The following is a 13,454-nucleotide window of genomic DNA, read 5'->3' on the forward strand; positions in this document are numbered from 1 at the left end:
AACACAGAATCTGAAGCAGGCTCCAGGCTCTGAACTGTCAGCACAGAGCCTGATGTGGGGCTCGAACTCACAAACCATGAGATCATGACCTGAGCCACCCAGGCACCCCTACCAATATATGATTTGCAATCATTTTCTCCCTTTCCATAAATTGCCTTTTCATTTTATTGATGGTTTCCTTTGCTGTATAACCTCCCGTGTTTAACAAGCAAAACAACTGGACAGGATATATGAAACAATGATGTTTGAACATTGGCCATCAGGCAGTGTAGGACGGCAAAGAGGAAAACAGCTCACCTGAAAACAGCCAGGTGAGCTGTGTGTCCCCCCCTCCCCCATGTTGCCTGCAGGGCTTCCGGGCTTCAGAGAGGAGGAACCAAGCTGAGCCCAGCAGTCTCCTTGAGCTGAGGAGGCCGAGTGGGGAGTCCACGGAGGCCAAGGCAGCTGGTTTGTAGAACAGAGCATAGGATCCAAGAGAGAGCTCTGGAATGTTCAGAGGGCACTCCGTGACAGATCAGCACATGTGTGTGAGGAAATTCTCTGAGGCAGGAAAAGAACCACCTGAAAGTAGCAAAGTGAATCTCCAGAGCTCACACAGCAGTGGAAAAAGTGCCTGTTCCCTCCAGCCGAGGTGGAAAAACCTCATCATGTATGGGGCATGAGGTAAATTATGCTGAAGGCTTGTGCCTCAGTACTGGGGAAAATTATCCCTGGTCTAGAAGCTGTTTAGGTCCCACCTGATAAAGCTTAAAGAGTAAGCCTTAGTGGATCAAACTGTTTCTAAGTAAATGAGCTGCATCCTGGAGCAAAACTCAAGAGTATTTACTGAAATACAAAAATATCCAGGGGCGCCTGGGTGGCCCAGTTGGTTAAGCATTCGACTTTGGCTCAGGTCGTGATCTCATGGTTTGTGAGTTCGAGCCCCACATTGGGCTCTGTGCTGACAGTTCAGAGCCTGGAGCCTGCTTCAGATTCTGTGTTTCCCTCTCTCTCTGCCTCTCCCCAACTTGTGCTCTCTCTCTCTCTCAAAAATAAATAAACACTAAAAAATTTTTTTAAAAAATCCCAAACCCAACAAAGTAAAACTCACACTATTTGGCATCCAATAAAAAATTAGTGTATGGAAAGAAGCAGAAAAACAAGAGCGGGAAGAAAAATCAACTGAAACTGGTCCAGAAATCATTCAGATAGTAAAATTCATAGGCAAGTACATTAAAATAGTTATTATAACTATTCCATATGCTTAAGAAATTAGAAGGAAAATTGAACATGAAAGATTTTTAAAAGACCCAGATTGAATTTCTAGAGATGTATACTAGAATGAAAAATACATCCAATGGGATTAATACCACCTGCAAAAGGTAAGATTAATGAACTTGAATACACAGCAGCAGAAGCTATGCAAAACAGGGGTGCCTGGCTGGCTCAGTTGGTAGAGCATGTGACTCTTGATCTCAGGGTTGTAAGTTCGAGCCCCATGTTGGGTGTAGGCATTACTTAAAAATAAAATCTTAAAACACACACACACACACACACACACACACACACACACACAAAACACAATGAGAAAAAAAGACCGGAGAAAAATGAACAAAGCATCAGTGAGCTATGGAAAACTCAAGTGGCCTCATAAACAGGCTCATTGGAGTCTCTGGGAAAAAAGAGAAGGCAGAAAAAATATTTGAGAAAATAATGGCTGAAAATTTCCCAAACCTGATGAAAACTATAAATTCACAGATACACACCCCAAGCACAAGAAACATGAAAACAAAACAAAAACTATGGCAGGTCACATTATAATCAAATAGCTCTAAAAACAGTGATAAAGAGAAAATCTTAAATGTGGCCAGAAGAGTAACAGACATTACATACAGGGAAACAAAGACAAGGATAAGTGTAGATTTCCCAACAGAAACAATGCAAGCTAGAGGAGAGGAGAGTGACATTTTTATAGGACTGGGGATAAGACTGTCCACCTAGAATCCTAACTCAATACTTGGATCAGACTTGATCTTCAGTGATTTCCTGTGTGAAGGTCCAATTCCCCTGGACATTGACTCTGAGACGGAGAGGATCACGCAGGAGGTTGATAGGGAGGGACTCTGGGGATCAACATCTGTGGAGTAAAGAAAGCAGGGCTGGGCGGAGCTTCAGTGCAGCCTCAATAAAGCTTCGGGTGACCCTCTCAGCAGTTTTGAAAGTGGATGTCCCTTCAGAGCTGTCTTGAGTTGGGGTGAGGGGGCCAGGCCTTTGTCCTCACAGGTTGATCATCAATCAGATATGGGTTGCCCCAGAAAGGGTTCATGATCTTGAGTTGAGGCAGCTCCCTTGGCCAGGGGCAATTTCCAGAAAAAAGAGTCAGCTTAGAGTGCTCAGACTACAGCATCCCAGGCAGGCGGAGGAATGAGTACCTAGATTCTGAAGGGGGATTTGGATGGCTTGTGACATTATCCACTATATTTTCAAAAACTAAGTGGAGAAAATCCAGTCTTCTTAGCATAGTGCACAGTGCCCTTCATGATCTTGTACAGGCCCACCCCCAGCTCACCTCATGCCCTCTTCTCAGCCTGGGAGCCTCTCCCACCCTCTGCCTTGCCCCACTTACCTGTTGGAAAATAACTAATCCTTCAAATTTCAGTCGAACACACCTCTTCCAAGAAGCCTCCTCTGAATGGCCTTGTTGACTCAATGGTCCTTCCATCGTGGTTAGGAGCATGGACTCTGAAGCCAGGGTTTGAATACCAGCTCTGCTGTATTCAAGGTGAGTCTGTAACCTAAGGCAAATTACTCAACCTATCTGTGTCTCAGTTTCCTCATCTATAAAATGGGTATAACATTAGTACTGCTATGTCATTGGGTTATTATGAGGATTCTATGAGTTAATATGTGTAAGTTAGAACAATGTCTGGCAGGAGTAGATAGTTGCTGCTATTATTATTGTTGTTGTTAGTGAAGGCACTCAGTATGCATTTGTTGAAGGCACAAAGGATGGAAGGAAGGACCTGAGAGAGACAAAGTGCAAAGTATGTTCAGGGAAGGCTGAGCAATCAAATTTGTCAGAAGGGTGGTAATAATCTCTATACGGTATTATTACCCATGTTGGGAAGACTATTTAATGTCATGGTAAAGAGTGTGCATCCAATTTGTAAGCAATAAGAAATTTGCTTGACAGAATTTGTCAACAGATGGGAGAGAGGGCCAAAGACAGAGAGGGACAGGTTGAGCCAGGAGGTAAGGCCTATGTGTGGAGTGGTGAGTTCCAGGCAAGGGACGTGTGAGAAGAAATGGCGGACGGGGACTGTGGGAGGATGGATACAGGTGAGGGGGGCGGAGTTTAGAAGCAGGTAATATGAACACATGGAAGATGCAGTGCGGAAATCAGTTGAGGCTGATAGGGACAGGCAAGGAGCGACTGGGAGGGGAAAAGATAAGGGGTGATGGAGACAGGTGAGTTTTACGGGGACAAGTAAGGAGTGATGGGGCACTGCAGGGGTGGGGGGCGGGTGGCGGTCAAGTAAATGGCAATAACCAGTGAGGAGAACCGAAGTGCTGAAGCGGGACCATCCGAAGGAGAGCTCTAAGGCTGCCGGCGTGGCGAGAAGAGCGGAATGGAATGTGATGTCAGAGAGAGGGCGGTGATGTAAGAGCCAGGCGGTGGGGTGGTGATGTCAGGGCTGGTGCTGATGCTGGCGGCGCAGTGCATTGTGGGCAGCTCCCCGCTCCGCCGCTGCCTCCGCCGTCGCCCGAGGAGGATCGGGGCCGGGCCGGGCCGGGCGGGGATGATCCCGGGCGGGAGGCCGCCACCGCCGCCGCCGCCGCCGGAGGGAGCGGGCCGCCCCGCGCCGCACTGAGCCGCCCCCGCCCCCGCCCCGCCCCGGCCCCGGGGGATGCGCCGCCCCGAGCCGCTGCCTCCGCCGCCGCAGCCGCAGCCGCAGCGGGCACAGAGCAGGTGAGGCGGGGCGGGGCCGGCGGCGGGCCGGCGGGGTCGGGGCGGGGGCTCTCCTGCGGGCTCCGCGGGCCTCGGGCCCGGCTCGCCTCCCAGCGCAGCCTTTCCCAGCTCCCCCTCCCCGCGCCGTGTCCGCCCGAGCCGGGACGCCCGCCGCTGGCCTACACAGCCTGGGCCGCATCCCGAGGCCTGGAACGGCTCCCTGCCCCCCAGCATACGCGCCTGCCTTCGCCAGCCGGCCCCCCAGAGCCTCTGCCCCTCGCTTCTCACCCCTGTCCCCGTCCCCGCGGCTTCACTCGGCTGTCACCCTGACAAGCCCTTCCCAGCTGCCTCCATTACCTCTCCCCCTTGTCCTCAGTCCCTGCGTGCCTCCCTGCCTGCCGCTAGCTGCCTTCCCAACCTCCTTACCCCTTCGGCGGTGCCCAGAAGCCTCTCCCAGGGTCCTGCCGCTTCCTCACCAGTCATTAGGATCGTTCACCTGCCTCTGTCTTACCCAACCCCCTCCTCCGATCCTGTCATTCCCCCCCCCCCCCCAACCCTTCCCTTTTTCTCTGCCTTCCTTCACACCTCTTTTCACCTGTATCCACCACCCCTCACTGGGCTCCTTCACCTCTCCTTACCTGCGCTCCCAGATCCCCACATACACCTGGCTCACACCTTGCGTAGTTACACATCAACACCTCTACTCACACACCATGATGAGCTCCCTCTCTCTCCCACCCTCCCTGGATGTCTCTCCTTCCCTGTCTCCCCACCCCACACCCACACCCCCACACACATACCCACACCCACACCCACACACACAGTTGGCCTCACACTGTCTGACAGATATTCATAAAAACCTCTTCCACAAGCCCTCTCACACGACACACCCATGCCTCCACACACCCAAAAGGTCCTGAGGGGGCAGTAACGGGGCAGCCAAGTTCCTCGTGGCCTGTTGTCCAACCTAGTCTGACATGAACGTAGTCCTTTGAGGCAGAGTGAGGGTGGTGGACAGGGAGAGGCAGGGAAACCTCATTTATCCTCTGGTCTCCATTCTCCCTTTTCCCATCTCACCTGTTCCTTCTAGGCTGCCCATCTATAAACTGGGAGCTGCACCCAAAATTTTCTCATCAACCTATAGAATCCACCATTACAGGATGGAAGACCCACCAGAGGTCACCAGTTCAATCGCTCAAGGCTCCCTCCCTACAGGTTCAATTGCTTCTTCAGTCTTGTCCTCAACCTGTCTTTACCTTTATTCCAGAACCCCCCATCCCCTCCTTCTCCCTTTATCCTGCCATTGCCCTCACTGCCCCCTGAACTCCTGATGCCCCACATGCCACTTTGGCAAAAGGTGGACAGAGGCCTATTTGACATCCCCACAGCTCTGATACTCTGAAGTTGGGTGGATGGGAGGAAAGAGTCAGCTGAGTCACTTGAACAAGATAGGAAAAGAGTGACAGTGTCACTCCTCTTTTCTACATGTCCCTCACGGTACACCATGACCTGTTGAAGGTTGTTTCTGTGCCTTTACTATCCCACACTGCCCCCTGTAGCAGGATGGCTAGACACAGGAGCCTTGGGAAGTATCCTGTCCCAAGGAAAGATTGGTTTATGGAGTTTCTGCCCCATCCATAGATACCTTAGGCATTTTCCTCCTCTCCACCTCCCTTCCACCCCACCCTGTCCCCAGCTGGAGTAACTGCCTTCAGTCTGTGACTCTCCAGGATCATTGTGAGGGTAGAGCAATGTGCTTATACAAAGTGTATATAAGTGGGAGGGAGGGGAGGGGGGGAGAAGAAAAGATCCTGATTCCAATCCTGTACTGGGTTGCCAGAAATCTCAAAAAGTGGCCCCCTGCCTATACACATGCACATCAAAGACAGACACAAAAACACATAAGCACATGCAGACAGAGGTACAGGCACAGACACAAAGACACACACACACACAGACACATAAACACACAGAAAGACACACAAAGACATATACGTGTTCACAGAGGGACACATGCACAGATTCACGTGCAGACACGTATGCGTGCACACACTTACATTTCCCGAGATAACACTGGCTGGCTTTCCCAGCCCTCGCTCACAGTTGGGATGCTCTCCTTGATATTAAACTTCTACCTTTGCCAATGCAACCAGAGCTGTCTTCCTTCTTGTTGTTCCTGAGCAGACACAGAAAGGTGTGGTCAGAGCTCTCTCATCACATGCCCACCCAGACCTGCTGCTCCCTGTCATTCCTCCTGCCAGACCCATCCCACTCCCTGTGGTCCCCAAGCCCCCCCCCCCCCATCCCCCACTTCCCCAATTCAGCCTGTCTCTCTCCCTTGGAGTAGCTGCAGGGCTGCAGTCCCTCTAAAATCCATGTCATGAGTTCATCACCTTATGTTCACCACACAGCTCACATCCTTGCTTTGGAACCATTAGCTGTCAGTGGGTTGGACTCTCCCCTGAGAAAGGTGTCTTTCTCACAGCTGCATCCTCTTCACTAGCATTAGCATCATCCTCAAGGGGCTTTCGTGTATCTTATTTTCTTGATTATCCCATGCCATGGTTGGTTAGCAGGTCTCCATCACTCTGGTGTGTGTCTCCCATGGGTCACCCCTTGGTCAGCAGTTCTCCCCTTTCAGACGCACAGCTCCATGGGCATTTGGTGGCACAGGGAAAGTGTGGGTGCCGGGGTCTCAGATCAAGTCACTCAGACTGGTCCTTCTCAGCCTAGGTGTCCCCTACACAAGCATGGGTCCTAGACTAGTATGCACCCCCTCCCCCCACGCCCGCCCCCCACCCTCGGGGTCAGCAAGTTTCCTCCACATTAGTTAGCATATCTCTCTTTGGGAAACGCTTTCCCCATAGCCTGTTCACATGGCATTTTCCTCTCCTTTTTTCACCATGTGTGTTCTGCTGCTGTTTTTCACATCTCCAGTTTGTAGTTTGTATCTCCCTTCCTGTGGATAGTATTTCTGTCTTCTCCTCTGACCTCCACCTGGGTGTTTACACAATGCTTCCCCCAGTAACCCCTAGAGCATCTGCCCACTGGGCCGAGGAAAGATGCCGGCCAGGAGAATGGAGCTGCCCTCCTCCATATCTGCAAGGTGGTCCTGGTCCGTAGCCTGCCCCACTCACAGTCCCTCCCCACTCCCCCAGGTAGATGGCCCCCCCAGGGCAGGCCCTGCGGACACCCCTCCCTCCGGCTGGCGGATGCAGTGCCTAGCGGCCGCTCTTAAGGACGAAACCAACATGAGTGGGGGAGGGGAGCAGGCCGACATACTGCCGGCCAACTACGTGGTCAAGGATCGCTGGAAGGTGGTGAGTGAGTGACCCGACGGGGCCAAGGGAGGGGTAGGGAGAGGAGGGGAGGAGAGGACCTGGAGACGTGTTAAAACAGTTGCCCCCAACTCTTCTACCCTAAGAGGGAGGTGCCCCTGAGCTCATTTGCATACTGCTTGCAGTCACTATTTTGGCGTACGCTGGTGGACAATCGCTTTCTCCCAGAGCCCTCTCTCACCCCCTTCCCCGCTAGGTCACGTTGCTCCGGCCCAGCCTGGAACAACTCTTGGCTGGACGTCGGAGCAGGAGCTGCAGAGCTTAGTGGGGGAGGAGGGCGGGGTGGGGGAGGGGGCTCTTTCGTTGCCGGACCTTGGAGAAGGGCAGTGAGTGAGCGTGTGTCCCTCCGCTTCCGCAGAGGACAGAGAGGCCTGGCTTCAGGGAAAGAGGCCCTGCGGGCTGCTCCCACCGCAGCCGCACTCCATCTTCTCCTTCCACCCTCCTCCCTCACTGGTTCCTGCGGCAGGTGCAACACGCCGAGACTCCATCTCCCAGCGTGCCTTGCTCCTCCAGCCCAGGACTTCAGGCTGTTCGGCCTGCTGGGAGTTGTAGTCCGACCCTCCTCCGGGTTTGGGCCTGGATGGGAGGGGGACATGTGAGGGGCTTGGGGAAAAGCAGTGTCTGGGGAGCGGGACCTACTGTAAATCAATCCCTGTCCCACCCACCCCCCTCTTTCTTTCCGTCGCTTGAGATTGCTCTGGGGTCCTCTTATTGTGGGGGCAGGATGGTGTAGGGTGGATTGCGGGGCGGCGGTGTGTGATCTTGTGGGTCTGCGTGGCAGAGTGGGGAGCCTGGAGGAAGGGAGGGAGAACAGACAGGCCTACACTGAGCCTCTATGTGGGGGTGTGTGGGAGTGGAAGGAGGAGGCTCAGCTCACCTGAGCTGTCAGGCTGAGAGGAGAGTGGGGCCTGGGTGCTAGCCGGTTTCCATGGCAACAACCACGCTGCTTCGGGCAGATCCCCTAGAGTCCCAGGGATAGGAGCAAAGGTGGCAGCGTTATCATTGTCTCAGAAGTCTCTGGGACTGGGGAGGGCCAGGAGAGCTGAGGGAAGGGCTGCCTAGGTCCCAGAGGAGGACTTCCTGAGAGGGAGAGTGACAGGACCGAAATTGGGGGAGGAGGAGCCAGGGCAGTAATCAAGGGAATGAGGGTCTGGCCAACTGAGGAGTATTTCTCCAAGAACCCTCCGGTCCCCTAACATGAGAGCCTAGTTTCTGACAGATTGGAGGCAGAAGGACATTTGCACTGAAGAGGTGAGAAAAAGATGGTGTTCACACCATACTGAGTTTGGATTAGAACTTTGTTGTACTTTTTGAGGGAGGGGATGGGAGATGAGTGGGGAGAGAAATGGCAAGAGGGAGTTGGGGGGGGAGGGGCAAGCCCACAATCTTTGCCAGGCTGACCTCTCCAGGTCAGCTGCCAGGCTGACTCCCAGAAGAACTAGAGAGGGTGGGGTGCCAGATGGCTCCCCTCAGCCATCTCCCTGTGAGGGGTGGGACGTGGGCATGAGGTAGAGCTCAGGAACCAAGAACAAGCTCCCTGAAGAGAAAAATGAGCTGGCTAGGGGAAATTGAGGGTCAGTGGCACTAGGTGGAGTATTTGCAAATAATAACGGTTCACTCTTCTTGAGGGGTGCTTCTCAGAATCAGAATAGCAAATAATAATAATAATAATAAATGATAAAAGCAGCATTTGTTTTGAGCCCCCACTGTCGCCAGACACGGTGCATTATCTCAACAAACGATGGAGTAGATATTGTTATTACCCCCTTTCCACAGGCGTGGAAACAGGGGTAGGGATTAGCTAACCTGCCAAGTTCTTAAGACTGGGTGGAACCAGGTCTGTCTGACTGCTGGGTCAGCAGCCACTAAGCCATACTGCTTCGCAAGAATTAGCCCACCCAAGAATCAGGAGCACGGAGTTGAAGGAGTCTTTCAGACCCGTTCTAGAACAACTCTTTCATTTTACAGAGGAGGAAAAGTGGAGGCACAGAATTTAAGAAACTCACTCCAGGTGACCCAGAGCTAGGCCAAGAAACCAGGTTTCCTTTTTCCTAAGTAAATGTTGGTCCTACTGTGTCGTATTGGCCCTCCAGTTTAGAGAGTTCCTTTGACAGGGGAGGGGATCATGAAAACAACTAGGAGAGGAGGAATAGGGTCTGGCAAAGGGAGATTAAGAAAATATTTCTGTTAGCAGGCTTGGGCAGGGCTACATTATGACTTTCATGGGCCCTGGGCCCTTTTGCCTTCATGGACCCCTTTCTCTATAATAAAGTAGTAAAAATCATATTTTATGACTGCACTGGTATACAGAGGAATGAATTAATATTATATGCTACAATTTTTTGACCTTCTGATTTGAAATATTGAAATGTTTTTATGGCTTCCTGTAAGTATTATGGGCCACTGTGCCTGCTGTGCCTGACGGTTAAGTGGGCCCAGACTGTAGGGCCTGGGGAGGAGGGGTGTTAGGTGAATGGGTGGGTGCAGATACCCAGCTTGCCTCCCTGGGAGGTTCTGTAATGGGACGGGGGGGGGGGGGGGGGGGGGGGGTGAGGAAGGGACCAAGGGAGGAGAAGAAATAGCCTCTTTGGAAATGAAGATGGTAGAGAAATACTATTGGCCACCCTTGGAAATTGGGGAGCAGGTACCAGAAATGTCTTGGCTGCCCCGAGCCCTCCTTACCACCTCCAGTGAGGATTTTGGAGTCTGGCAGATCTGGGCTTGAATCCCAGCACTCACACTTTTAATCCCTGTGCTGTCAACAGTTTCCTATGATATCGCGGTTAAGAGTGTGGGTTCTGCATCAGATTGCCTGGGTTCAAATGAAACCTGGCTTTGTTACTTACTAGCAGTGTGACCTGGGGCAGAGTACTTAACTCTCTGTGCCTTACTTTTCCTTCTGTGCAAAATGGTGACTCTTATGACCTTCCCCACGTGTTGTCAGGAACCTCAGGGGATGAGCTGAGATGATCTCTGTGGGTCGGGAGCACAAAGCCTGAGATGTGATTATTGTTCCCTCCCCTCCCCGTCTTCCATGTTCACGTACAGCAAACCATAAAGGATTCTAGAAGATACTATCATCTCCCCTGATTTTAAAGTTCCCCAGGGGGAAGACATGACGCTGCTTTCCTTGAGTCTGTATCTGTCCCCTCCTTATTCTGAAATTCTTCGATGAGTCTGACTTTCATCTGAAGTAGAGAGAGATTCTGGTTTCAGACTGTTCTTCCCCCTTTCCCTTTTCCTGCGTCCTTTCTGAGCACGAGAGCCTTCAAGATGCAGCCAGACTTCCACTTCTTTTCTGAATCTTCCCTTCTTCCTTCTCTCTCTTCCTAGAGTTGTTTCAACTGTAACCTGCTGGGAACTCCCAGTCCTTGGCTCAGCCCTGCGCCCATCCCCCACTCCGTCCCCTTGCTTCAGCCACCATTAAACATTTAATGGGGTCTGAGTGCTGAATAAATGCTAAGGGGAGGGCTTGGAGATGCTAGAGGCTCAGAGTCCGTTTACAGGCTGGCTGGTCAGAGCAGCCTCCGCCCAATCACTAGCAAGCCCAGCTGTGCTGGTGAGTTAACAAGCCAACCGGAGGCAAGTGAGGGTTCTGGAAGGTGCTCAGCGAGGGCGGGCCACCCATGAGGTGAGCTGTACATCTTTTTTAAACCAAACAGGTCCCGACTTAGAAGTCTGCACCTTCTCCTTGTCCTTTATCATTGCCAGTAGCACACTCCAGGGACCCCGGGGCCTCTGACTTGAAGTGATTTTAATCCCTTCCCATAGCTCAGCTTTGCTCATCCACCCTTGCGAACTCTTCCTCCAACACAATTCTCCCCTCTGCCTTTTCTCACTGCCTGCCCAGGGATGCTGGAGGAGGAGGGCCTAGAGGGTCAGGTCTGTACTGCCCCGTCCCCTGGGGGGATAGACAGACTCTCCAAACCTCCATTCCCACCATGGTCCCACAGTGCCCCCTACCCCCAGGGGAGGCTCACCCTGATTTGAGGCATTTGACCAGGGGTCTAGGGAGTGCTGTGAGCTTCAGCAGCAGGATGGGCATTGAATACCCTTTGCTGAGCCCTCTCCCCCAAATACTTCTCCCCCGCATTACTCTCTCCCTCTAATGACACCTGTCAGGACATTGCCAACCCCAGGAAGGGCCAGCTTCCCTGGAGGATCCACCCTGAAGCTGGGAGGTTCTGGAAATTAGTTTTCCTTCTGGATGGTGGTTGTTCAATCTAGTTTGGGGGATGGGGAGAGTGTAATATTTCTTGTCCTTCCAGAAAAAGAAAAAGATTTATGGTGGCCTATGATGTCTTCAGAATCCTACACAGGCTCGTCTCCGTATCTACATGGGGTCAGAGGTCACATACCCTCTCCCACCTCCCAGCCTGACACCTAGCCCTGTGTGTGCACGCACATGCATGCATGGGCTGAGCTGTCTCTGGCACTAGGAGGGGAAGTGGGGACACAGGTGGGTGGGGCAAGGAAGGCAGACATAGGGTCCCCTCCTTCAAAACTAGCCCTACCCCCACCAACGAAGGGTATGACCCAGCAGTGTGTGGGATGAGGAGCTGCTCAGCCTGATCCCTGGGTTTCCTATCCCCCTCTTCCATCTCTGTAGCTGAAAAAGATCGGGGGCGGGGGCTTTGGTGAGATCTACGAGGCCATGGACCTGCTGACCAGGGAGAATGTGGCCCTCAAGGTGGAGTCAGCCCAGCAGCCCAAGCAGGTCCTCAAGATGGAGGTGGCTGTGCTCAAAAAGCTGCAAGGTGCGGGCCCTGGGCAGGAGGATGGGAGGGAGGAGGTGGAGCCAGGGGCTAAGGGAGAGCTGATGGGGATGGTGAGATGGAACCAGAGTCTAAGGGTGGTGATGGGGAGAGGGGCATGGGGAGGTGGTGGCGGAAGTGGTCATGGGACCAGGAATCAAGAGGGCACCAGAGACACCTTGGGATCGGAAGTGAGGAAGAAGGAGTGGGAGTTGGGAGACCCCTGTCTGTGCCCCCACAGGGAAAAGCCACGTGTGCAGGTTCATTGGCTGTGGCCGGAATGAGAAATTTAATTATGTGGTGATGCAGCTCCAGGTGAGTCCCTGTGGGATCCTCCCTCCACTTACCCCCCAAAACTTGGGTTGTGACCCCTGGGGTGAGGAGTGGGCACAAGCCTTTGGGGACAAGGCTGGGCAGAGTGTCACAGTGGTGCCGGTTGGCATGACAGCTGAGCCTGGACCTCCCCCCTCCCCCCCACCCTCAGGGCCGGAATCTGGCCGACCTGCGCCGCAGCCAGCCGCGAGGCACCTTCACGCTGAGCACCACGCTGCGGCTGGGCAAGCAGATCCTGGAGTCCATTGAGGCCATCCACTCGGTGGGCTTCCTGCACCGTGACATCAAGCCGGTGAGGGCTGCCCCACCTGCCCCCTCTTCCAAAGCACACCACCACCCCCCCCCCTCCCTCTGTGGGTCCCATGGTTTCTCCTCCAGAACAGTGGTTTGGGCAGGAGCAGCCTCTCCTACCTGTCCTTTCCTCCTGCTTTCCACCCCAAGCCCCTTCTCCTCGCCTGCCAGGAGAACACACCCCTGCCTGCCCCTTGCCCATGTCTCTCCTCTGTTCTTGTCTTCTCCCTTACCCATGCCCTGATTAGTCCTTGAACCTCAAAAGGTGCAGGGGTTGGGGAAGTACAGAGGAATTGATCAAAAGGGGTGGAGGGATGGGGCTCCCAGGTGGCTCCCTCGGTTTAGTGTCCCACTTCGGCTCGGGTTATGATCTCACGGTCCGTGGGTTCAAGCCCTGCGTTGGGCTCTGTGCTGACAGCTCAGAGTCTGGAGCCTGCTTCTGATTCTCTGTCTCCCTCTCTCTTTGCCCCTCCCTTGCTCATGCTCTGTCTCTCCCTGTCTCTCAAGAATGAATAAACATTAAAATTTTTTTCTTTTTAAAAAAGGAATGGAGGGGCTGGGCTTGGTAAGAAATTCCAAGTAGCTGATTTTGTGGCATCTTGGATCCCGGTGTTGTAAGACCTCCAATTTAATAAGGGGTGAAAACTGAGGCCCAGAAAGATTGGTTGAATGACCCAAGGTCAGACAGCAAGAACAATGCAGGTCTCCTGTTGCCTTACAGCAGGACAGTGACCCTAAGTCACACTGCTCTGCTGGGGAGTTCTAAGGATTGGAACCCCCAGCTGGGTTGTCACTTTGCTTTGTGATCTT

The 13,454-nt window shown here is 53.1% G+C and overlaps 1 protein-coding gene across 3 annotated transcripts in view; it reads left to right on the forward strand.

Annotated features, from left to right (window-relative positions):
• Positions 1-3,700: 3,700 nt before the first annotated feature.
• The window catches only part of TTBK1 (tau tubulin kinase 1), a 41,214-nt gene continuing 31,460 nt past the window's right edge, over positions 3,701-13,454 (forward strand). For 2 of the 3 annotated variants that reach the window (XR_009262997.1, XM_058734030.1), the window contains exons 1-5: positions 3,701-3,949; positions 7,087-7,248; positions 11,876-12,023; positions 12,262-12,335; positions 12,505-12,645. Coding sequence is in view for 2 of the 3 variants with exons in the window: in XM_058734030.1 (XP_058590013.1) it covers positions 7,141-7,248; positions 11,876-12,023; positions 12,262-12,335; positions 12,505-12,645 (471 nt within the window). In the remaining variant the exon portion in view is untranslated. The remainder of the gene's footprint in view (positions 3,950-7,086; positions 7,249-11,875; positions 12,024-12,261; positions 12,336-12,504; positions 12,646-13,454) is intronic. The other variant, XM_058734032.1, reaches the window with a different exon arrangement.

This window comes from Neofelis nebulosa, chromosome 6 (assembly GCF_028018385.1).
Source record: "Neofelis nebulosa isolate mNeoNeb1 chromosome 6, mNeoNeb1.pri, whole genome shotgun sequence".
Lineage (NCBI taxonomy): Eukaryota > Metazoa > Chordata > Mammalia > Carnivora > Felidae > Neofelis > Neofelis nebulosa.